The sequence below is a fragment of the Castor canadensis genome, chromosome 13 (genome assembly GCF_047511655.1).
Source record: "Castor canadensis chromosome 13, mCasCan1.hap1v2, whole genome shotgun sequence".
In the NCBI taxonomy this organism is placed as follows: domain Eukaryota; kingdom Metazoa; phylum Chordata; class Mammalia; order Rodentia; family Castoridae; genus Castor; species Castor canadensis.
The window spans coordinates 52,879,363-52,905,730 of NC_133398.1; the positions used below are offsets into that span (position 1 = coordinate 52,879,363).

A 26,368-nucleotide genomic window follows, 5' to 3' on the forward strand; every position below is an offset into this window, starting at 1 on the left:
TCCTCCCCCACAAAAAAAATCCATTCTCTAAAATCCCAGATGATCACATCCTGGGCCAATTATTAAGGTAACAGCTCTAAGCCGGTTATAACTGGCTACCGCCTGTGATCCTAGCTACTTAGGAGGCAGAGGTAAGTAGGATCTTGGTTCTAAGCCCTATGGAAAACTAGTTTGCAAGACCCTATCTTGAAAAAAATCCATCACGCACACACAAAAAGGGCTGATGGAGTAGCTCAAGGTGTAGGCTCAGAGTTCAAGCCCCAGTACAGCAAAAAAAAAAAAAAAAAAAGGTAATGGCTCTGTATCCTTATGGAGTCCACTTACCTTATCAAGGTTAAACCTGGAAGGGCAAATAGGATGATCAAATGCACAAGCGCCTGCCCTCATTCTTTCAAAAGTGCAGGCTTATGACCTCCCACACCAGCACAGCTACTGCAGCTGTCAAACCACTTAGGAAGGGCCAAAAGGGGAGGGCCTCAATTTCTTGCCTGCTAGTAACCCGACCCTATTGGATAGTCAAACTACAAGCCCCATACAGCTGCCTCAGAGTTGATCCTTATCCAACTGCCAGTTTCACCCCTCAAAGTGTACTATAATCCGCTTTGCTAATAAATAACTCCTTTCTATCTTCCCATTCTTTGCTATTCTTTTGCTAACTTCCCTTCTGCCCTCCCATCCTCCCATCCTCCCGCCCTCCCTTTCTTCCCTCCTTCTCTTTTTTCTTTCTTGTGGCACTGGGGTTTGAAATCATGGCTTTGCGTTTGCAAAGCTGGTGCTCTACTGCTTGAGCTACACTTCTAGTCCATTTTTGCGCTGCTTATTTTGGAGGTGTGTGGGGGGTTTCAGGAACTGTTTGCCTGGCCTAGCCTCGAACAGCAATCTTCCTAATCTCAGCCTCCCAAGTAGTCAGGATTACAGAGGTGACTGGCCAGTGTCCTAATCTTAAGTGTTGCACCTCAAGAACTGACAGAGAGACAGAAATAGAGACAGAGAGAGAGAGACAGAGAGAAGACTCCAACCATTGGTTCCAATAGCATAAACTTCAGAGGATCTGGTGGTTTTAGTAAGTCAGGAAGCAATAACTGCCAGGCGTGTCAATGTGAAAAAAGTAGGATACCCCCACGTCCAGACCTTGAAGCACGTGGGGTGTGCAAAAGAAAACAGCCAATTGAAAGTGCTGCAAGGGGAAGCCGTATTTTTATGAGAACCAGATTTCAGGTAGAGCAATATGAAAGGAACATTCAGCATTTGAGGATACAGAAAATGTTGCTAATGCTAAAACCGAGGCTCAGAGTTTAGGGGGCGTGTTCAGGGTCAGACACCTAGTGCCCTTCTCAGTACACCGAGCAACACTACTCCATCTTTGGCTTTTATCTGATTTAGCAATCATGCGAAGATTCAACAGTAAACTTTAAGACTTGGGAATAGCTAGTCCAAGTGGTGCCGATAAAATAGCCTCAGAGAACTGCGCTGCGGATGCGCAATGCATAGTGGGTCTTGTAGTTTCTCGGCGGGGCGTGACGGGAAGTGACGGAAGAGGACGCATTGCATGGCGGGAGATATAGTCCGTCACCCTCCCCGGAAGCCAGGCGGCGCCGCCGCACACTGTACTTCCTCAAGCGCGGGAGTCTTGTTTGTGTGGCTTCTGCCAAGCCGCTGTAGCAGCGCTGCCGTTAGAGGCTCCATTTTCCCGAGACGTTTGGGTGGGTCGTTTGAGGCAAAATGGCACGGGGCGAGAGAGCTGCGGGTGGCCTCCATGGAGGGGCCCCCACGACCTCAGGCTGCCTGTAGGGAGGGGTCGCTGGAGCCTGCGTTTGCTTCCATTGAAGTCCCCGTGCCTCCCGTGAAGATGAGCTCGGCCTCGGTCACTTCTTTCGAGAAGCAGCATCTCTGGATGTTTCTGCAGGCGCTCGGCTTCGAGCCGGGCCCGGCGACCCTCGCCTGCGGGAAGATCGTGTCGCACACGCACCTAGGAGTGTAAGGAGGCCGGAGGGGGCGGCGTGGTGGCCGCCCTGGCAGACGCGGTTGAGCACCGGCTGCCGAGGCTGGGGTGGAGGCGGTCGTGTGTCTGGGGACGGTGTGGTGCGGAGATGTGCAGGGTAGATGTGCAGGGTAGATGTGCAGGGTGGGCCGAGCCCTGCGGCGGGTGGAGGAGGGGGTCCGGCGAGGGGGCGGTGGAGGTCACGTCTAAACATTGACTACCAGGTTAGGATGATGTATTCATTAAACGCACTCCGCGTACTTCACGGCCCCGCAGCAGTTTCATTTTCTCTGTACTGTCAGGGAAGGTTTAGGCTTCTTCAGGGGCTCCACTGAGAATGGCTTTAATTGCCACTGCATCCTTCTCTCCAGTGTTTTGGTCAGTTTCCCTTCTCTGGTTTGTCCGCCGTTATAGTTTGCATTCTGCATATGAAAATGTGTTCGAAGGTATCAGGTTCTGGTTCAGTGATATCAGGGTTTAGCTCCCCTCTCCTCAACGCTCATGGATGTTTTTCCATCTTTTTTTGAGACAGGGTCTTGCTGTGTACTCCAGGCTGGCCCCAGACTTCTCATCCTTTTGCCTCAGTCTCCTAGGTGCTAGGATTACAGGTATGATACACCATGCCCAGCTTTAACTGAAATGCTTTAGAGTCATTTCAGTCTGTTATTTGGAGTGATCTACCATTTTGAAACACGTCCCTTTTAAAATAACTAAAACATAAAGGTTGTGTGTTTACTTAAAGCCTGTAATCCTAGCTCCTTGGGAGACTAAGATTCGGAGGATCATGGTTCAAGGCCAGCCTTGGCAAATAGTTTTCAAGACCCGCATCCTCAAAATAACCAGAGCAACATGCACTGGAGGTGTGTGGCTCAAGTGGTAGAGAGCCTGCTTTGCAAGCTTAAAACCTCCAGTTCAAACCCTATTCTCTCTGTCTCTCTCTCTCTCTCCCTCCCCCCCCACCCCCACAGTTGCTTATATGGTAATTTTTTTTTGGCTTTGCAATTCTATGAATTTTTAATTTGTGTGAGCATGTAGTTGTTCTTATAAAGTTAAACATATATGTAGCCTATGGCCCAGCATCCCACTGGTATTTGCCTAAAAGGTTGCATTTTGGAAGAATGATACTGTTGCAGAGAATGGATTAGAAGGGAAAGCAAAGTTTCACAGTTACCTAGGCCTGAAGTAAGTTGGCAGTGGGAATGGAAAGAAGAGAGGTGACTATTTTCCATTTAACAGATATTTATTGAAAATATTATTGGATCTTGGTATACAGTGGTGAACAAAATAGATGTAAACTTTTCCTATATAGAATTTTATTTTTCTTACAGAATTTTAGTCTAGTGAGTGAATAAAACTACAACAGATGTATTATTACAAATTATAAGTGTCACAGGGAAGAGGACAGTACTATGAGTAACAGGTTTGAGAGATGGTAAGGAAGTTGATGGATAGAATTTCATTTTGTGTTCCTCAAGGAATGGAGACATTCCAAAGACAAGAGTTTGACTATAGATAGGCATACAAACATATGCAAGAGAATAGTAGTGCTAAGGTAAAAATACACTTGATTTGATTCTGTGTAAGTAATTTGATGCCTTGTGTTGGGAATCAAACCCGGGGCCTTTTGCATGTGAAGCAAGAACTCTATCAGTGAGATAGAATTCTAGCACCCATATTAACTCTTGATTCTTTATAGCTGTGTGACATTTCTTACAGGGTTTAGTGGATTTTTTTTTTTGTTTTGTGTTTTTCAAATTGTAATTTTTGACTTTGTTTTGATTAGAGAAATTGGAATAATAAAATCTAATGAATTTGCTAGCATTACATCATGGTTCTGGGAATAAAATCTAGTAGTTAAGACCTTGGACTCCAGGGTCAGGCGACGTATTTCAAATTAATACTTTTCTACTTTTTGGTTATGTGATAATTTTAGGGGCACGTTTTGTAATGTATCTAAGTTTAAATTTCCTCAGCTGTATAATGAGGATAGTAAAACTAATAAAACAATCCATGTTAAAACAAAATAAGTGTATCTAACCTTATATGATAGTAATGAAGATTAGATAAGTTGCTAACTGTAAAAGACTTAGAATAATTCTTGGAAAATAGAAAATTCTCAATAAATGTAATTGTTGGTTTGCTGGTGGCTCATGCCTGTAATCCTGCTTACTCAGAGGGAGCGATCAGGAGATCAAGGTTTGAAGTCACCCAGGGCAAATGGTTCATAAGACCCTACCTTGAAAATACCCAACACAAAAAAGGACTGGAGGAGTGGCCCAAGTAGTAGAGAATTTGTCTAGCAAGTGTGAGGCCCCGAGTTCAAATCCCAGTATTGGCAAAAAAAATACTGGTTGGTGTCGTTGTTTTCATATTAGAGGGTATGTTCTCTTAACCTAATTAGGCTTTTCTTACCTTTCTGTAGGATGTTTCCGTAGCAAGTAAGCAAGTGCCAGGTTTCTATTGGATTTTAGTTTCAGAATCAGAAAATTAAGCTTGTTTTTTTTCTTAATTGATTAAAAATGAAGAATATTAACTTTGTGTCAAACTCTTATACAGCTTTTAATGATGTTTAGCTTTATTGATCATTTTCCTTTTTTTTCCCCCTTCCTGCTTGTTTTTCATCTTAAACCACTAGGAACATGTTTGACAAGCTGAACCGTGACGCCTTTCAAATAGTTTCTTACTTTTTGTTTCAAACACTGGATGAGTCCCTTACCAAAGAAGTTTTCAAGTAAGGAGAAAATTATTTAATTTCCTTTTCTTATTTACTTATTCTCAAATTTGAAAATGACTGTCTTGATACAGCCAAAATTTCAACTTTGGCTATTAACTCTTGTTTTGAATGGATGTCACAAAATGCAGGTGTGTCCCTAAAAAATTAGCTAGCATTTGTTGCCCTCAACGCAGAGAAACTAAAGCAGATACCTTAAAAGCAACTGAGGCCAATAGGAAAAGGGGACCAGGGACTAGAGAAAAGGTTAGATCAAAAAAGAATTAACCTAGAAGGTAACACACACGCACAGGAAATTAATGTGAGTCAACTCCCTGTATAGCTATCCTTATCTCAACCAGCAAAAACTCTTGTTCCTTCCTATTATGGCTTATACTCTCTCTTCAACAAAATTAGAAATAAGGGCAAAATAGTTTCTGCTGGGTATTGGGGGGGGAGAGGGCGGAGTGGGTGGTAAGGGAGGGGGTGGGGGCAGGGGGGAGAAATGAACCAAGCCTTGTATGCACATATGAATAATAAAAGAAAAAAAAAACAAAATGCAGGTGTGTCTTAGAAATTTACTGCTTAACCTCAGTAAATTACTCAGGTGATGTTTTTGGTACTTAACTTAAAATCATTGTATACTTCACATTTAATGTAGGTTTTATTTCATAAAATTAGTTCCTAACCTTCATGGTCTTAATTAGGCAAAACTATTATCTTACACCAGTCTGTTTATACACTCAATTTTGCCCTATTTAAAAAAAAATGTTAATTATTCCGTGCCTTACTACTTTTCTTGTGGGGAATGTTATTTGTTTTGTCTATTTTTATTTTCCAGTTCTCTGTAAATTATTTTGTTCAGTGATGTATATTAATGGGTCAGTTGTACAAGGTGTGGTGGTACACACTTGTACACCTAGCACTGAGAAGGTTGAGGCTGGAGGATCAGGAGCTTGAGGCCAGTCTGGGCCACATAGCAAATTCCAGGCTAGCTTAGGCTAGTAAGATCCTGTCTCACAAAATAAAGGGGGTGAAAAAATAAAGGGGATGAAAAAGCTGAGCACCTGCCAGTCTTCATTCTTAAGTTATTTCGCATATAATTTTGGGTATTTCTTGTCTGAAAAGTGTTCAAAGCTGGCTGTGGCGGCACATGCCTTCAAATATTCTGGATGCTGAGATAAGATCACTAATTCAAGGCCAGCCTGGACTACGTGACAAGACCCTGTCTCAAAATGAGAAAAAATTGTGTTCTAAGCTGGGTGCAATGGTACATGTCTGTAATCCTAGCACTTGGAAGGCTGAGGCAGGAGGATGGTTGGTTTGACACCATTCTGGCCTAATAGCAAGAGGCCTTGTTTCAAAAAAGAAAAGTTGTAAGTGCCCAGAAGAGTAGGTGTATTGAAATTTCTATAATTAGGTATAGGGCTTCCTTTGTACAAATAAAAATAGGTTTTCTGATATTCCTTATTAAACCATGGCTCATTTTAAGTATTTCTTAAATGTAAAGGTGGAGGTAATCGTTCCTGAATGTACCAAAATGAGGCTATCACTATTGACCTGCCAGCCTTTTGGTCTTTTTTTCCTGTGTATACTTAATTTTTCTATGACTAAAGCCTATGTTTTAGAAATGCAAAAAACTGAGGGCTAGATGTGGTGACTTCTAGCACTCAGAAGGCTGAGGCAGAGGATTGCATTTGAGGCCAGTGTGGGCTACAGAGTGAGACTTTGTCTCAAACAAACAAAAACAACAGCAACAACAAAAACCAAAGAGAAAAAAAAGCAAGAAAAGCATGATAACTTTAAATGAATAATTATGCCTCTGTAAAAATTTGTGTAAAACTGATTACCAGGGAAAAGTAATACATTTTAAAATGTAGTATATTTGACAAAAACTGAAGCAAAACTTTTGTTTTATATTTTTGTATCTTTTTTTTAGCTATGAAATCATAGCACCCATAGACAGTGATACGGGTTATCTCTAGGAGTCATATTCTTACGCATTTCTCTGCTCATCATGTATCCAGCTATGCTTTTCTTCTGCAAGATTCTGCGCCTCTCGGCTCAGTACACTAATTTATATCATCTTTGTAATGTTGGTCCAGTGGATCTGTTGAGTGTTGCCTCTAGCCTAATTTTCAGTTTTTATTATTAAATTTTTTTTTTTTTTTTGTGATGCTGGTCTTGTGCTTGCTGGGTAGTACTGTACCACTTGAGCCATGCCTCTAGCCCTAATTTTCAGTAATTTTAATTGTTCGTCATTCTTTTGCTTAAGGTACATATTCATTAGCTATTTGCACTAAACTTAACTCAACTCAATAGGTATTTATAAAGAAGACCCACTTTCTCACAGATTGGTATCTGTCTTTAGTTGAAATCTAAGATGGTTAGCTTTAATCCATTTTGGTTTAGTGTTTCTAGTATAGGAAATAAATTTGATGTGCTTTTAAATTTTGCTGAGTTTGATTGCTTTTTTTTTAAAACAAATATTTGTTTTTAAGATTTTGCTGGCCTCCATTTGACCAAAAAAGTGACACTGAATTCCGGAAACATTGCTGTGAATGGTTAAAAAAGATTTCTGTAAGTATTCTCTTTGGAAGATGCAGACTTTAAGAAGTTAAAAACTACATTTAGTCTGGGGATATAGCTCAATGGTAGAGTGCTTGCTTATCATGTGCAAGGCCCTAAGGTCGATTGTCAGCACCATAGAAAACAGAAAGAAACAACAAAAAACTGCCACTACTAGCAAAACAAAGAAACCTCCCCCAAAACAAAAATCAGAGTACAGTAATTTTTTTTTTTTAGAAGTGAAATCTTTTTATTGCTTTTATGCTAACTGTGCAAGGAAATAGTCATGTCTAAGTGCACTAGAAATTGGTTTTAGATTCTTGAAAGCTTAATTATCTTTGTGACCAAGTCTGCCTAGAGTTTAGAAAAACCAAATCATTCAACTTGTGGCTCAAATAGAGTAATTTTTTAACGTGAATATTCATAGATTGTTTTGTTTTGTTTTTTTGTGGTGCTGGGGTTTGAATTCACGGCCTACACCTTGTGCCACTCCACCAGCCCTTTTTTGTGACGGGTTTTTTCAAGATAGGGTCTTGCATACTATTTGCCTGGGCTGGCTTTGAACTGCAATCCTCCTGATCTCTCCCTCCTGAGTAGTTAGATTACAGGTGTGAGCCACTGGTACCCGGCTTTCATAGATGCTTGATTTGTTATAACCCAAACCTGAATACAATCCAAATGTCCTTCAACAAGTGAATGCATAAAAATGATGAAAACTGGAGAAGGTCTGTATTCTAGTTTATACTGTTGTACCAACATTAATGTTTTGGTTCCATAGTGTATGACAGTTACATAAGTATCTCCATTGGGGGATGTTGGGTGAAGGGCATATGGAACTCTACTACTTTTGCAGCTTCTCAAACAGAATAATCTTGATCAATGATATGTTTACAAAATGATATGATGTGAGGACGGATTGGGTGGGGGTGGTCACTGACTGAGGCTTCACCTTCTCTTACCATTTTTCACTCCATGTTGGTATTGAATACATCCAAACCACTGTGCCATGAAGAGGAGTTGCTGATGGTTAGTGCGAATGATAGCTGTCACTGCCCTACTGTGAGATGCTCATCTGTGTCGTCTATTGCAAGATTGTCATGCTTTTTAAAAAAACAGTGATGTAAATATGATGTTATTGCTGACAAGTTCTTCAAATCATTTTATCTCTTTTCTCCATAGGCTGAATGTGGAAGTAGCTTTCCTCAAGTTGTTGGCTCACTATTTCTTTCTCCTGGTGGTCCTAAGTTTATTCATCTGATGTATCATTTTGCACGATTTGTTGCAATAAAATACATTAAAACCAATGCTAAAAGTAAGTTAAGCTTATAGTAGGAATGTATTTTGTTTTAATTCTTAAATTGTTACTCATAATTTTAAAATCAAGAGCTTTTAATGAAGCAAGATGAGTGAAAACATTAATTTACTTAAAAAAAAAGCAACCTAGGTAATATTCTACTGGAACTATACTTTGAAATCTCATAATGAATCTCAGTTACTGTTTGTTACTTTATTATGTTCTAATGTAGCGGTTTGGGAAACAACTTCTATAGAAAGGTCAGATAATAAAATATTTTAGTCTTTATGGACTACATAGGGTCCCCCTTCCCCTCCCTTCCTCTCCCTTCCTACTGATGATTCTCCTGCCTCAGCCTCCCTACTGCTGGGATTACAGGCATATACTACCCTGCTGAGAAATTCTTTTTACTTTATTTTAAAATTTTAATTCAAAAACTATTTATTTATTTATTTGGTGGAACTGGGGTTGGAACTCAGGGTGTTGGGCTTATTCTACCACTTGAGCCATTCCCCCAGCCCTAATTTTATTTTTTGAGACAAGGTCTCATTGGAACCCGTTGGAACCAATCAAACTAATGATTCTTCCACCTCAGCTTCCTGCTTGTTTTCATTGTTTTTTGAGACAGAGTCTCATTAGGTAGCTGAGGCTGGCCTGGAACTCACAGTTTAGCCAAGGCTTACCTCTCCCTCTCTCCCTCCCTCCTGTTCTTTCTTTCTTGTTTTCTCTCTTTTTCTTTCCGTAAAAACAAAACAAAAAAGCAGATGGAGCCAGTTGTGGGGGTGCACACCTTCAATCCCAATACTCAGGAGACTGAGGCAGGAGGATCTTAAGTTCAAGGCCAGTCTAAGCTACATAGGATACTCTTTCTCCGACCTGGGCCGGTTCACCCCTCCTTAGGCAACCTGGTGGTCCCCCGCTTCCGGGAGGTCACCATATTGATGCCGAACTTAGTGCGGACACCCGATCGGCATAGCGCACTGCAGCCCAGAACTCCTGGACTCAAGCGATCCTCCTGCCTCAGCCTCCCGAGTAGCTAGGACTACAGGCGCGCGCCACCGCGCCTGGCTAGGATACTCTTTCTCAAAACAAGTAAACAAACAAAAGGAAACTCATAAATAATAATGAAAATTTGGTTTTGGATCTTTTTTTTCCTAGGTGGTTCTGGAGTTTGAACTCAGGACCTTGTGCTTTACCAGGCAGGCGCTCTACCACTTGAGCCATACCTCTAGTCCTTGGATCTTTAACAGTTAATCTTGGAGATCATTCCTTATCTGCTTATACAGCTTACTTATTTTCATTCTTTTCTTTTTTTTTTTTTTGGTGTGACTTGGGTTTGAAGTCAGGACTTTGTGCTTACAAAGCAGGCACTCTACCACTTGAGGTCCATCTCTGATTGATTTCGCTCTGGTCTTGTGAAATATTTGCCTAGGTTAGCCTCAAACCTCGATCCTACTGATCTCAGCCTACCAAGTAGCTATCATTCTCTTTTTTAGAACTGCTTAATATTACAGTGAATGGATATACCATAATTATTTACTTACTCATTCTTCTGCTAACAGACGTGTGGATGATCTTTTTTTTTTTTTGGGCATTATGTCACACACCCAGTCCTTGATCTTTTACTATAAACAATGTTCAAGTCAAACTTTATACATAAATCAGTTTATCTTTGTTCAAGTACATAGATACACAAATGATTCCTAAATGATAATTTGCTTGGTTAGAGGAAGTATGCATTTATACTTTGCTTGCTATTACCAGATTATTTTCTATAAAAGTTAGCCGATTTATACTTCTGTCACCAGTGTGTGGACAGTATTTATTTTCCCAAAGGCTTTTCAACATTCATATAGATTGTGATTGACATTTTATTGTTTTCAGTCTGACAGGTTGTAATGGAATCTCAGTATAGTTTTGATTTGTATTTGTTTTATTATTAGTGAGGTTGAAAATTGTTTCATATGTTTAAGAGCAATTTGTACCCTATGTTTATGTATCTTGTTCATTTTTTTCTTGGTCTTTTTTCATTTATAAAAGCCCCTTCTCTGTGATGTGACATACAAACTTTTTTGCTCATACTCTTTTTCTATGCATGATTTTTGAAAATATGCATGCAATCCTGCTTTATATACATTGGCTTATTTTTAATTCTTCATAAGTATTTTGCCAGTTTTTCTATCAGTAGATGATTTGTTCCAATTATATGTAAGCCATATTATTTCATATAAAATATATGTGTTTGGGTTTAATAAAGGTTTATTGTGCATAAGGCTTTGAAGCATGCATTGTCCTATTTCTGATTTAAAGCAATTCTGGTCAATACGCCCAGTGTGTAGATGACTTTTAAATTTAGTGAACTGATTTCCTATCAAATGCTTAGAAATTGTGGTGGTTTCTATGTGGCATGCTAGGACATGGACAAGTAATGTCAAGTGAAGTATGGAGCCCCTGCTTTCCAGAATATCCAGATCTTTATTGTATGGAGCCATGTTAAAGTAGGATTGATTTTTTTCTTTTTCTTTTTCTTTTTATATATTTTTCTCTTTTTTTTTCTTTTTGTCTATGTTTTGTTTGTTTCTTTTTGTTATTAAAAGTAGGATTTATTACAGATGAAATCCTGGATTCTGAAATGACTGCATGGCTTCTCAGACATACACTTTGATCATTAGTAACATAGCCAAGAATTCCTTGAAAAATGGAGAATGGTTTTGTTTAGTTGTTTTGTTGTTTTGGTCTTATTGTGAGGAAAAGTAAGTTAATGGTACAGTGAGGATGATTCAGTCTTATTTCATCTCTCTTTTTCTCTCTCTTTTTTTCCTTTTCAGTGCTGGGGATCGAGCCCTGATCCTGGAGCATGCTAGGCAAGCCTTCCCTGAGCTACATCCCTGGCCTTACCTCATCACTTAGTTGATTTTCTTCCTTTGTTGTTAAAAGATCCTATTAGGAAGCCTAGTAGCTCATATACAACAATGTATTTGTTCATAGATATATAAAATTATAATAAGAATTATTTTGGGCAGATGAACTCTGAAAGTTTTCGTTGTGTAAAACAGTACCCTTTTGCGTACTTTTAAAAATGGCCATCTTGCTTTTATTAGCAGTACTTTCGTCTTTTTTATGTATGTGGCATACTAGCTTTTAAGGAGTTGTTAGTTGTATGATGTTAATTTCTTGAAATGAAAATTAAACTTTTAAAAATTTTGTATATAATTGGGTCTTGGTATGTTATCCAGTCTGGCCTTGAGCTCCTGGGCTTAAGTGTTCTCTTGACTCAGTCTTAGTGCTAGGACTCTAGGTACTTGCCACTGCACTGGATAAAATTAAACATCTTTGATATTTCTTACCTGAAAGTCTGTTTTCTGTGATCTTGTCTTCTGTGTAGATTCTTCTCTACGTTTTGCAGAGACATTTAATGTAAAGCCACAAGATATGCACAAGTGCATTGCCAGATGCCATGTAGCACGTAACAGATTTTTACAAATTTTGCAAAGAGAAGATTGTGTTATCCAAAAATATCGGGAAAATGCACAGTAAGTAGTATTTTGATAGTTAGAAAATAATTCCTTTCTTTTTGAACAAATGCTGTCAATATGACTACATTAGAAATAATCTATACCTGCCAGGTGCCAGTGGCTCATGCGTGTAATCCTAGCTACTTAGGAGGCAGAGGTCAGGAGAATTGTGGTTTGAAATCAGTCCCGGGCAAATAGTTTGTAAGACCCTATCTTGAAAAAAATCCATCACAAAAGGCTGGTGGAGTGGCTCAAGGTGTAGGCCCTGAGTTCATACCCCAGTATCACAAAAACAACAACAACAACAAAAAACCTAATCTATACCTACTTCACAACCTTTGCTATTATTTTTTCATTTTACAGTATTTTTTTTTTTTTTATTGGCTGTACTGGAGTTTGAACTCAGGGCCTCAAACTTGCTAGGCAGGCGCTCTATCACTTGAGCCACTCCACCAGCCCTTATTTTTTCATTTTAAAGCTGGCTAACTTTTGTTTATTTTTGGTGGCACTGGGTTTTGAATTTAGGGCTTTGTATTTGCTAGACAGATGCACTGCCACTTGAGTCACATTCCTAGCCCCAGATAACTTCTTAATAGAATATTTTAAAACTTCAGGCATTCTGTAAATTAAAGTTTACGGAAAATTTAGAGAGAAAGAAAACATCACATTAGTTCAAAAATTCAATTTTTTCCTGTAACTTTCTGTTTTTCTTTTTGGTACAGGGTCTTCTTATGTATCCCAAGCTGGCCTAGCACTTACTACATAGCCCAGGATGGCCTCAAAGTCATGATCTTCTTGCCTCAGCTTCCCAATTACTGGGATTATAGGCATGGTCCACCATAATCTGGCTAAAAAAAATCCAGTTTCTTACATGCTTTTTCTTCTTTTCAATGGAAATGTATCATTATTATTTTTGGTGGTATTGGGATTTGAACTCAGGGCCTTGTGCTTGTTAGGCATTTGCTCTACCACTTGAGACATGCTCACAGCCCTTGTTACTTTAGTTATTTTTCAGATAGGGTGTCATGCTTTTTGTCTAGGGCCAGCCTTGGACCTCCTACCTTTACCTGGATTACAGATTATAGGAGGGATTATAGGCTGCACCACCATGTCCCACTTGTTTGTTTGTGGGCCTGGGGTTTGAACTCAGGGCTTTACAAAGCAGGAGCTCTACCCCTTGAGCCATACCTCCAGTACATTTTACTCTGGTTATTTTGGAGATGGAGTCTCGAAAACTATTTGCCTTAGCTGACTTTGAACCAGAATCCTCCCTTTCTTGGTCTCTCAGGGATTACAGGTATGCGTTCCAGCTTGTTTTTGAGATAGGTTCTCCTTAACTTTTGCTTTGCTGGCCTTGAACCCCAGGCCTCCCATCTCTGCCTCCTAGGTAGCAGGGATTTTTGCATGCACTACCATGCCTGGCCTTGGTAAGGTATTTTTATGCTGTAATTGTGTTAATCCCATTTTGCATCGTTTTTGTCTTGGTATTTCATTCTGTAAATATTGCCCATAGTGAATTACTTTTAGTTTTTTTTATTTAATAGTTTGTGTAGATACTTCATTAAGTACGTATTCCTGAAAGTAGGTATTCCATACTTGAACTATTTCATAGTATTATATATTTAGGTTCATCTATTCAACAAATGTTTTTTTGGGGAGTTTCTTCTGTGGGCTGGATGTTGTTTAGCACTGGTACCACAGCAATGAACAAGATAGGCAAAGTACTTTGCTTAAGGGATAGGTTGCGGCCAACTTTCTACAATGATAAACTTTATAGTGAGATATCTTTCTAAATGATTTAACTGTTACTAAAGCTACAGAATCTTGACCGGCAGCGTGGTTCAAGCAGTACAGTGCTTGTCTGGCAAGTGGAAAGCCCAGCACTGGTAAAAAACAAAAACAAAACAAAACAAAACGCACAGAATCCTTTGAAATTACCTTAAAGCTGAAATGTTTCCTGACTGTGTTAGATAACATTTAAATTTACCCCCTAGGTGTGTCAGACAAGGATAAAAGAGCAGAGCATTCTTTCTGACTTCCACCATTCTATTCAAAGAAGTCGGTATACTAGCCCAGAAGTCATGGTCCATCTCAGTATTACCCTGTATGTTCGATCTAGCATGACAGTTAAAGGGAGTCTAGAATCTTTTAGCTGGCTGGGTGTCCTAGAGACCTTGAGCAAAGATGTGAAAAGGGAAGATATTCAAGTGAACTGTAGTAGTTAACTAATGGAATTATAATTGTTATTTTCTATGTTTTCTTGCAGACTATCAGTTAAACAAGTACGAAATTTGAAATCAGAATGTATGGGACTACAAAACCAAATTAAAAAGTAAGTGACACTTAGAGCTGGAATTTGCCTTAGATATTAGTTTAGCTTTTGTATCCTATAGGTGAGGAAATAGTGCTACAAATATTTTTAAAAATAATAAGGTATCGTCTGGAGGCATGGCTTAGGTGGTAGAATGCCTACCTGAATTCAGATCCCAGTACTGCTGAAAACAACAACAACAACAAACCAACAAATAAGAAACTCCCACAAAATAATATAGCTAGATAATGATAGGACTAGAATAGAGTTCTGATTTCTAGTCCAGTTTTCCTCCTAAAAATATTTATTAATCTTGGATGTATTATTATTGTTATCTAATTGAAATGGCTGTTGGTGGGTTTGCAGATCAGTTAGCTTTTTGACTATTAAGTCACATTGTGATTTTTTTTTTTATGACTAATTAGATTATTTAACTTTTACTAGAACGGAACCCTATGATGACCAAAGTAATATACAAGAGAAAATTCAAAAGGTGAGACTTTTTTTGTTTTTGTTTTTTGAGATATGGTCTCAATATGTAGTGCAGTCTGGCCTCAAACTTATCCACTTGCCTCAGCCTTCCGAGTGCTGGGATTACAGGTATGTTCCACCACTTCTGGCTAATTCCTTCCTCCCTCCCTCCCTCTCTCCCTCCCTCCTTCCTTCCCTCTCTCCCTCCTACCCTCTCTCCCTCCTTCCCTCTCTCCCTCCTTCCCTCTCTCCCCTCCCCTCTCCCCCTCCCCTCTCCCCCTCCCCTTGTGGTCTCTTTTCTCTCTCTGCCTCTTTCTCTTCTCTAACAGCAGTCTCCCTGTGACTCTTAGCTCAGCCTCAGGAGTAGCCGGGGCTATAGGCACATATGTGCCTAGCAGTGGCACTCTTGTATTCTCTGTCTTTGTAGTACTATTACTCTTTTTTTTTCTTTTTTTAAAAAAAATACTCATTATTTAAGCAGTATGGTATATAAGAAAATTAACATGATGTCTCTAAAACACTTGAGTATAATGGAAAAAAAATCAGTTTATAATTTATAAGATTAAGTATATGCAAAAAATAGTTTAAAATATAATTAATTTAAAATCCCTCATCCCAGCAAGAAAAGTTCTCCTTGGTTGTAACCTAATGGTGCCTGGTGAACTATTTGCCCAGGCTGGTCTGAAACCACCATCCTCCCAATCTCAGCCTCCCAAGTAGCTAGGACTATAGGTGTAAGACACCGGCATCAGGCAAGGAAACTGTATCTTGTGAGACCACCAGACTGTCAGCCAATGAGTCTTTGAGGCCAACTTTAACTTGCTATGTTTAGTATTTTATTTATATCATGGAAAGACACAGACACTGACATGAGTTATAATTATCATGTTTTACCACTTTTGTAAATTTAAAAAAATTTTTGAATTGTTATACATAATAATAGGAATTTCATTGTGATGATTCTGTACATATGTACAGTGTACCTTGAACAAGTTAACTCCCTCCATTATATTCCTACTCCCATATTTACAAACACTGTTACGTCGGTTTCATTATGCTGTCTTCATATGTGTTTGTGCAGCATACTTCACCCCTTAGTATCCTTTTCCTTTCCTCCCTCCTTCCTCCTGCTATAGATTCTTTTGAGCATAACTTGCATACAAAAATGTGCGAACCATTTGCCCAACAAGTTCCCACAAAGTGAATGCACTTGTGAAACCAGTTTCCAGTTTTAGGAACAGATCATTGCTGATGACCCAGAATCTTCTTCAAGCTCTTCCATTCACAGCTATTTTCCCCCAAAGGGTAAACACTGTCTTCACACATACTAAAGATTAATTTTGGACTGCCACTAGTAATCCTGTAATCCTAGCTACTTGGGAGGCTGAGATGGGAAAGATTGCAGATCATTGCCAGTTGGGCAAATAAGTCTCAGAGACCCCCACCTCCAAAATAACCAGAACAAAATGGACTGGAGGTGTGGCCCAAGCTGTAGAGCACCTGCTTTGCAAATATGAAGGTCTGAGTTCAAACTCCAGTCTCTCCAAAAGAAAAAAAAGATTAATTTTGCCTGGTCTTGAACTTTATATAAATGGCAGTTAATAGAATATTTTCTTTTGTGTGTGACTTCTTTAACTCATACTATTTGTGATATTCTTGCTGTTGTAGTGTGTTCATTCCCATTATTCTATTTTATAAGTATAGCAAAATACACCCTTTTTACAACTTTTGAATTATTTCCTGTTTTTGACTACTACACATAGAAGTGTGTAAATATACTTTAAATTTTCTTTTTTTTTTGGTGAGACTGGGATTTGAACTCAGGGCTTAGTGCTTGCAAAGCAGGTCCTCTACTGTTTGGGCCATACCTCTAGTCCTTTTTTTTGTTGTTGTTTTAATTGATAAATAATAATTGTATATTAATGAACCCACTGTGATGTTAATTAGCATCTATCACCACCAATTTATTATTTTTTTACAATGAAAAATAGATTTTTAGCAATTTTCAAATATGCATTATTAATAATTGTGGTCACCATCAACACAAATAAACCATTATGTCTACTCTTCCAGTCTAACTCAGTATGTAAAGAATTTTTGTTTGTAAAAAAAAGTATGTTATTTATATTTTAACTGTTCAGGAACTCAAAGACATAAAACTGATATAGTTTTTTTTCTCTCAAATCTTTTATTATTTCTCCCTTAAAAATTTCCATTAGATTGATGGCATGTCAGGATATAGGAAATGCTAACTTATCTTGGTGGTATCAAGATTTCTTAAGTTTGTCTCAAAATTATAGTGAGCTAGATTCTCCTGAGAAATTCTTTAGTTTACAAGCCTCTTTCGAAGTTAAACTATTAGAATACGGTTATTTAATTTTTTCACCAGAAATCATCCAAAGAATATGCCATTTGTTACTAAGGATAAGCAAATACTTATGCTTACAGTTCTTAATATAAGTACAGATTACGGATTTTCATATTTTGTCTCTTTTGAAAGGTTCAGTCTCTGTGGACTTCAGTGAATGAAACACTCGTGTTTTTGGAAAAAGAGAGAGAAGTTGTTAGTTCAGTGCTTAATCTTGTTAACCAATATGCTTTAGATGGAGGCAGTGTTGTTATTAATATTCCAAGGCTCTTACTGGACAAAGTTGAGAAACAAATGTGTCAGGTAAGCATTTGATAGTGAGGAAACTTTTGGAAGATATATGCTATATATAGTAATATATATTGTTTTTCTCAAAATGTTTTTCTACTAATTTCCAAATTTATTTTTGTGAGTATATAGATATAAAATCTTCATAAAGAGGGGTACTGTTAAAGGCATGTATATCCTTCAACTTTTATTATTTGTTCATACCTTGTACAGTGTAGTGAATATAGGTTACTTAGTAGGAAGGTAGTTCTGTGCTAGTTCTTTATAAATTTTCAAAGAAAACAGTAATGGTTTCCTTTTGCCAGATGTCTTTTTGTTATTGTTTGTTTTTTAAAGATAGGGTCTTGTTTTTTAGCTGGACCTGGAATTCACAAACTATTTACCTCAGTCTCCTGAGTGCTGGGATTATAGGTGTACACCACTGATTTTGGCTCTCTGAAAGTTCTTTTAAAACAGTCTCTATTTTTTGACTTCTCTTTTATGCTGTTAAGCATTCTTTTATATTTTTATTTTGGATAAGTGGGACTTTTTTTTTCGTTTATTCATATGTGCATACAATGTTTGGGTCATTTCTCCCCCATTCCCCCCACCTCCCTCACTCTCCCCCTTTACCCCCTCACTTCCAGGCAGAAACTGTTCTGCCCTTATCTCTATAATTTTGTTGAAGAGAGAGTATAAACAATAATAAGGACAAAGCGTTTTTGCTAGTTAAAATAAGGATAGCTATACAGGGAGATTCCTAGCATTGCTTCCATGTACATACGTGTTACATTCTAAGTTGATTCTTCTTGAACTGACCATTTCTCTAGTTCCTGATCCCTTTCTCCTATATATCATGATTTTTGGGTTTTTTACCTATCCTTATACCTCCCTTGTTTGCTCTCCCCTTATCATGTGACCAGAGTCCAATCACTTTGCTGTATTTGCCCTTGATCTAAAGTCTGCTTATGAGGGAGAACATACAATTTTTGGTCTTCCGGGCCTGGCTAACCTTGCTCAGGATGATATTCTCCAGTTCCATCCATTTGCCTGCAAATGATAAGATTTCATTCTGCTTAATGGCTGAGTAGTATTCCATTGTGTTTAAATACCACATTTTCTTAATCCATTCATCAGTAGTGGGGCATCTTGACTGTTACCATAACTTGGCTATTGTGAATAGTGCTACAATAAACATGGGTGTGTAGGTGCCTCTGGAGTAACCTGTGTCACATTCCTTTGGGTATATCCCCAGGAGTGGTATTGCTGGATCATATGGCAGATCTATGTTCAGATTTTTAAGAAGCCTCCAAATTATTTTCCAGAATGGTTGTAGTAGTTTGCATTCCCACCAGCAGTGTACGAGGATTCCTTTTTCCCCACATCCTCGCCAACACTTGTTGTTGGTTGTGTTTCTATTGATGGCTATTCTTACAGGGGTGAGGTGGAATCTTAGTGTGGTTTTGATTTGCATTTCCTTTATGGCTAGAGATGGTGAGCATTTTTTGATGTGATTTTGGCCATTTGAATTTCTTCTTTTGAGAAAGTTCTGTTTAGTTCACTTGCCCATTTCTTTATTGGGAGAGTTTAGTTTTTTGAGTTCCCTATGTATTCTGGTTATCAGTCCTTTGTCTGATGTGCTGCTGGCAAATATTTTCTCCAAGCTGGGGGCATGGCTCAAGTGGTAGAGCGCCGACCTAGCAAATATTTTCTCCTACTCTGTGGCTGGTCTTTTCAGTTTAGAGACCATTTCTTTTGTTGTGCAGAAGTTAAGCATTCTTTTAAAGTCTTCTTTCAGCTTTCTGATGTCTATGTGTCTCCCTGTTGTTTTGTTTTTTTATTTTTTGATGGTGGTGAGGCACATTGAACTCATGGCTTTGTACTTGCTAAGCAAGTGCTCTACCACTCGAGCCATACCTCCAGTTCATTGAATTTTCAGCCTGCTAATCTTAGTTTGTCCCACTGGTTCCTTTTTATTCTACCTAGCTTTTAAATAAAAGGGTTCTCCACTGTTCCTTTTTGCTTTCCCTCTTTACAAATTTGAGTACTTGATTACCAATTCTTTGGCTTCAATAGCTTCCTATACAAAATATTACTAAAATGTTAATTCTTGTCTCTGTCCATCAACCCATACTCCATGTACTTATTTCCATATATGTATGGGATATTTCCATCTGGTTAGATTACTTTTTTTTCTTAGTAAGCACTATATAAATAGTATTGATGGTAATATGGGGCTACAAAGATAAAATATTACTGTGACTCTCATGAGCTTTCTTGTGAATAGGTAATATGACAGGTACCTCAGATTCTGAGTACATAAAAATCATTGTGTAAACTCAGATATCTACAAGGTATAGGCAGGTAGTAGATAGGAAGTACAATAATTATGTGTAATAATAAGGAGAAGTCAGGAAGTAATGAGGTCTTTGGAGAAAACTACTACATACATACACACACACACACACACACACACTTTTTTTTTTTGGTGGGACTGGGGTTTGAAGCGCTAGTCAAGCAGGCGCTTTACCACTTGAGTCACACCTCCAGTCCATTTGCACTGGTAATTTTTAAAAAAAAGTTTTTATTAGTATAGATAGCTATATAGGGGAAAACATTTTTATTAGTACATGATAGTTATATGGGGAGTTTCATTGTGACATTTCTGTGTATACATACTTTGTACCTTGGTTTGGTTCATCCCCTCCCTTAATCTCCTTCTCTTATGCCCCTTCTTGCAATGACTTCGACAGGTTTCACTGTTCCATATTCATACATGTATAGAAAATACATCAACCATACCATCCTCTTTTCTTCGTTTATCCCTCCACCCCTCACTACTACCCTTCCCTTAACATGACCTTTTCTACATTCCTGTCCTTCATTGTTTTAGTCTGTTCATTGTTCAGTGGGGTTTTGCCTCTGTATTTTACCTGTAAGTATATTGTACTTTAGTCACATAAACTCCCTCTATTACTCTTCCTTATCTTTTTACCCCTACCCTGTATTGTTGCCGTTTTCACTTTGCTTTGTTGTGTCTTGTTCTTACACAGATGTAAGTATTTGGATATTATTCATTCCCTGTCATTTTCTTAATTCATTTATCAGTTGTAGGGCATCTGGGCTCTTTCCTTAGCTTGGCTATTGTGAACAATGCTGCAATAAACATGGGTATACAAGTGTCTTTTTTGTATTCTGACTCACATTTCTTCAGATACATGCCTAGGAGTGATTTTGCTGATCATATGGTAGTTCTAGTTTCAGTTTTTTGAGGAATATCCATATCGCTTTCCATAGTGGTTATACTAATTTACATCCTAACTGAAAATGCATAAGGGTTCCTTTTTCCCTGAATTTTTGCCAGTATTTGTTGTTGTTTTGTGTTCTTCATAACCATTCTAACAGGAGTGAGGTGGAATCTTAATGTGGTTTTGATTTGCATTTCCTTTATGACCAGGAATGTTGAGCAGTTTTCTTCGTATGTTTTTGGCCATTTGTACTTCTTGAGTCATTGATTCTTTGGGAGTTCAGTGTTTTGAGCTCCCTGTAAATTCTGGTTATTAATCCCTTGTCAGATGTATGGCTGGCAAAGGTTTTCTCCCATTCTGTTGGCTGTCTCTTTTTAGTGTCATATAGTTGCATTTGTCAGTTCTTTCTCTTCATTGCTGTAGAATAATATTTAGGAAGTTATTGTCTATGTCTGTGTGTTCCAATATGTTCCCTACTCTTTCCTGCAGTAGTTCAAAATTTCAAGGTCTTATATTAAAGCCTTTGATCCATTTTGAATTGATACTTGTACAGGAAGAATGACATGGGTCTACTTTCAGTCTTCTACATGCATATACCCAATTTTCCCAGCAACATTTGTTGAAGAGGCTGTCTTTTCTTCTTGTATGTTTTGGGCACCATTGTCAAAAATCACTGTAGCTGCATGGATTTATGCCTGGGTCTTCTATCTGTTGCAGTGTTCTTTGTTTGTTTTTGTGCCAGGACCATGCTATTTTTTTTTTTTTTTTTATAGCTGTGGCATTGTATTGAAGTAAGATATTTTGATACCTCCAGCGTTGCTTTTTTTACTCAGTATAGCCTTGGCTATGCACATTCTTTTTTTTGCTTTCATATGAACTTTAGGGTTGATTTTTTTCAATCTCTGTGAGGAATATCATTGGAATTTTAATGGTGATTGCATTGAACATATAGATTGCTTTTGGTAATATAGCCATTTTCACAATGTTGATTCTGCCAATCCATGAGCATGGAGCTCTTTGCATCTTCAATTTTTTTCTGCAGAGATTTTGCTGTAGAAGTTTTTCACTTCCTTTGAGGCTATTATAAGTGGAATTGTTTTCCTAAAGTCTTTCTCAGTCTGTTCTTTGTACCAGCAAAGAAAAACTTAGATTCTTGCATAATGATTTTGTATCCTACTACTTGGCTAAAGGTGTTAATGATGTCTAGGAGTTTTTTGGGTCTTTTCCATATAGGATCATGTCATTTACAAATAAGGATAATTTGACTTCTTCCTTTCCTATTATTATTCCTTTTATTTCTTCTTCCTGTCTTATTGCTCTGGCTAGAAATTCCAGAACTATGTTGAATTAGCATAGAGAGTGGATATCCTTGTCTCTTTCCTGACTTTACAGGAAATGGTTTCCGTTTTTCCCCATTTAATACGATGTTGGCTATTGGTTTGTGGTATTTAACCTTTATTATGTTGAGTTACATTCCTTCTGTTCCTAGTTTAATCATTTGTTCTGGTTATTATGGAGAGTGGAATCTCACAAACCATTTGCCCAGTCTGGCCTTAAATCGTGATCCTCTTGATCTCAGTTTCCCAAGTAGCTTAGGATTACAAGCATGAGCCTCCAGTGCCCAGCTACTATTATATTTTTTACATGAAATGTATAATTTAGGAAATATTGGCAACTCTGCAGGCTAAAGAAACGTATCTTGAGTTTGGATATTACCTTTACGGGTCATTGATTTGCAAGTGTTGTAAAATAAAGAATTCCCCAAACCTTTACTTTGGTTTTCTAAAGAGGCCCAGGCTGGCCTTGTACTCGTGATCTTCCTCACTCAGCCTCCTTAGTATTGGGGTTATAGGTGTGTCACCACATTCTACTCAATTCTTCTTTTCCTTTTCTTTTTTGTTGGGACTGGGGTTTGAACTCAGGACTTTGTACTTGGAAAGGAGGTGCTCTACTGCTTGAGCAAAACCTCCAGTCCTCGGTCTTTATTTTTCTTTCTATCGATTTGCATTTCTTTTCCTCTAGTTTTTAATCTTTTGAATGATATAAAAATGTAACATGGAATGTTAATTCTTCCATAATAGTTTCCACTGGAATTATTTACATAGTTTTGTGTTTGGATAGTCTTTGATTTTTCTTCTTACTCTTTAGGGTAAGATTTTTATATAATAGTAAAAAGCATATTTATGTAACAGTTTACCATAAGAACCTATAGTTCTCTAATTTTATTCCCCCCTCTGAATCTTTAGTTGCACATAGGAAATGTTTATGAGACTGGAAAATTGAACCTCTTAACAGTTATTCAGTTGTTAAATGAAGTCTTGAAAGTAATGAAGTATGAACGTGGTCAGACTGACCAAGCAAGATTGACTGTAGACCTTCAATACCTTGAAAAAGAGACCAAAGTCCAGAGGGAAAGATTATCAGAGCTGGAGCATATGAGGTACACTGGCAAGATCTTCTGTTATTTCACTTTGAATGGTTTCCTCAGTTAAATTCTTGTATAGTTAACAACCTGCAGCTTTGGCAAACACATGAAAATTTTACTAGTACTCTTAAGAGTTTGTGTAAGAACTCTCCAAGAGACATGTGAGGTAGAACAGATAGGTAATGTAGTTTTTCCTTACTGGAATAACACTTTGAACTAAGTGAAATCATTCTAATTTTTTCTAGCTTGTGTTGTGTTTAATAATAAAGTTGAACCTCAGAAAGGTTCATTTGAGCAGACTCAATGGACAGAGAGTGGGAGTAGAATTCTGACTGAAGAGATTGGAGCTAGGAAAAAAAAAATAGATAAAAATACATGACTTGGGGCTTTTAAGTAAGCACAAGGCCCCAGGTTCAATCCCTAGCAAAACTCACACATACACAAGTATGTGCACACACACACAAAACACCCCCCAAAACGAAAACAAACCCAAGAAATAAAAAGATACTTGGGCTTGGGGCAGGTGCTCATGTGGTACAGTGATGCCTAGCAAGTGAGAGACCCTGATTTTAAATTTTGATTATTAACTTATGAGAGTTATATTGATTGAATTTTCAGTTGTAGTTGCTTTTATTGCCTAGTATTAGTATTATTTTCTTAAATTTTACTCCACACTTTTTTGTTTATTTATGTTTTGAATAAAGTTCCTTTTTTGCTGTGACAGGTATAAAATAAAAGAAGATCTCTCAAATATAAGACATTCTATTGTTGAAAAGCAAAGAGAATGGCATAAGAAGTGGAAGGAATTTCTTGGTCTGTCTCCTTTCAGTCTATTGAAAAGTTGGACTCCAGTAAGTAATGTTGACTAGCCTTTTGGAGAGTGGTTTAGTTTTGGCAGTCTTTTGTTTTATCATGTTACAAGTAACTTAGAAATGCTATATGTATATATGCTTCTCATCTTTGCATCTGAGTCTAAAGTTCTAATGTTTTGGTTTCTGTAATTTTTCTAAATATACAATAGAATTTTTATTAAGCTGCTGTTGTCATTTATAGTTAATATTTATAAATTGAGAGGGCTATATTAAATGAGATTTGCCTCTTGATGTGAGATACTATGGCATTTGAGACAAAATAGAGGACAAAGTAATACCCTTGTTTATAGTGTTGTATGCTTTGATTTGCAAATAGTTTTAAGATATATATTTGGTAATTCTTTGTTAGGCAAAAAAAAATTCCATCCATATGTTAACTTAGCATTGTTATTGTGGTTGTTGGTAAATGTGTTTAAAATTGTGTGTTGTGTGTTTTAAGGCTGTGGATCTTTTACCACCTATGTCCCCCCTTTCATTTGATCCTGTCTCAGAGGAAGTATATGAGAGGAGTATTCTATTTCAGTATCCTGCTTCACTTTCAGGTTGGTTATTTACCTTTTTCCCCTTTAAACCTCCCTTCTGTCATTGTTTCTCATTATCATAACAATTTTTTATGTTTTGTTTTTTCTCTTCATCTATCTATCAGTTGTGGGACTGGAGTTTGAACTTAGGGCTTCACACTTACAAAAGCAGGTGCTCTACTACTTGAGCCACACCTCCAATCCATTTTGCTCTAGTTATTTTGGAAATGAGGGTCTCATGAACTATTTGTCTGGGCTAGTCTCGAATAGCAATTCTTCCTTTCTTAGTCTCTCATGTAGCTAGAATCACTATGAGAGCCACATAGGGGGTTTCTTTGTGACATTTCCATATAAGAATATATTGTACCCCAGTTTGGTTCATCTCCTCATTATTCTCCTTCCTCCCCTTCTCCTTCCTGAAGTTACTTTGATGTATTCTAATCAATCAAACACCCTCTATTACTCCTCCTTATTCTGTTCCCCCTACCCTGCATTGCTCAACAGTTTTTAGTGTGTTTCCCTGAGTCTTTTTCCTACTCTCAACTTCTATGAGGTTAGCTTTTTTAGTTTCCACATATAAGTGAGATCATGTGGTCTCCTACAGGTCTTTCTGTGCCTGGCTTATTTCCTTTAACAAAATGACTCCCAATTCCATCCATGTTTTGCAAATAGTTTTGCAAATAGTTGGAGGAATGAATGGATTAAAAAATGAATTATTGAGCCAAGCTGGAGCTAGTAGTAGATATATGCAGGCCAACAGGAGGTCATGAGAGCAGTTAGCACAGGACTTAGAAAGAAACGTGTGAACATTTGGGATAGGTGGTCGGTTTGGGAATCAGGTGTATTTGGGGAGGATACAGGTTGGGAAAGATCATTGATCAGAGAGGAAGACTCAGTATGTGACTAGAGGAGTAGACATAGAAAAGACTGCATGGTTTGAGGAATGAGAACAAGCTTTGGGTTTGAGCATTCAGGACTGTGGTAGCTTTGGGCAGTCCTTCGTTATGCTGATGGAAGTATGTTGATATTCCTTGGCATATTTGATTGGCATTGTGTTCTCACTTTAACCAGGAAAGGGCCTTTGCACTCTTGCCTGACTTAGTTTAAATCCTTTGCAACCGTGGAATTCTCATGTTGTATAAGTCAGCTTTTTGTCACTGTGACAAAATACTTAGAAAATCAGCTTAAAGGATGAGCAAGATTTATGTAGGCTTGTGGGTTCAGAGGTTTCAGTGTGTTGCTTAGTTGGCTCAGTTGTTTCTGGGCTACGGTAGGGCATTGCCTCATGGTTAGTGGTATGTGGAGCAAGGCAGCTCAGCTCCTGGTGGCTGGGAAACAAGCAGAGGGCAGGGGCCAGGTATAAGATGCACCTTCTCAGGCCATGCCCCAGTGACCTGTTCCTCCAGTGAGGCCCAGCCTCCTGAAGTTTCCATCATTTCTCAAGAATGCCATCAAATTATGACTATCAGTGGATTAATCTGCCAAAATTAGAGCCCTCATGATCCATTTACTTCCAAATACCCCATCACCTGTGGGGACACTTTTTATCCACATGTCCATTTGGAATTTGCATATCTGCTTTGAGATTGAGGACATACTTGTGTCTTCTTAGACTGTTCATTTGGGAGTCCACATTTATAAGTATTTAATGGTTCTTTGGGGGTACCCCTATCTTATAGGCATTACACATTTGTACTCTTAGAATTAAAAAAATTTTTTTTGGTGGTATTGGGCTTTGAACCCAGGGTCTTGTACTTGCTAGGCAAGTACTCTGCCACTTGAGCCATGCTCTAGCCCTCCATCCTTTTTTTTTTTAA

The 26,368-nt window shown here is 38.1% G+C and overlaps 1 protein-coding gene across 1 annotated transcript in view; it reads left to right on the forward strand.

Annotated features, from left to right (window-relative positions):
- The first annotated feature begins 1,572 nt into the window (after window positions 1–1,572).
- The window catches only part of Haus6 (HAUS augmin like complex subunit 6), a 41,702-nt gene continuing 16,906 nt past the window's right edge, over window positions 1,573–26,368 (forward strand). The window contains 11 exon segments of the mRNA XM_074051739.1: window positions 1,573–1,977; window positions 4,617–4,712; window positions 7,193–7,271; window positions 8,439–8,571; window positions 11,939–12,086; window positions 14,335–14,400; window positions 14,824–14,872; window positions 17,351–17,521; window positions 22,980–23,173; window positions 23,883–24,009; window positions 24,470–24,572. Of these exon segments, the coding sequence (XP_073907840.1) occupies window positions 1,757–1,977; window positions 4,617–4,712; window positions 7,193–7,271; window positions 8,439–8,571; window positions 11,939–12,086; window positions 14,335–14,400; window positions 14,824–14,872; window positions 17,351–17,521; window positions 22,980–23,173; window positions 23,883–24,009; window positions 24,470–24,572 (1,387 nt within the window). The 5' untranslated portion in view covers window positions 1,573–1,756.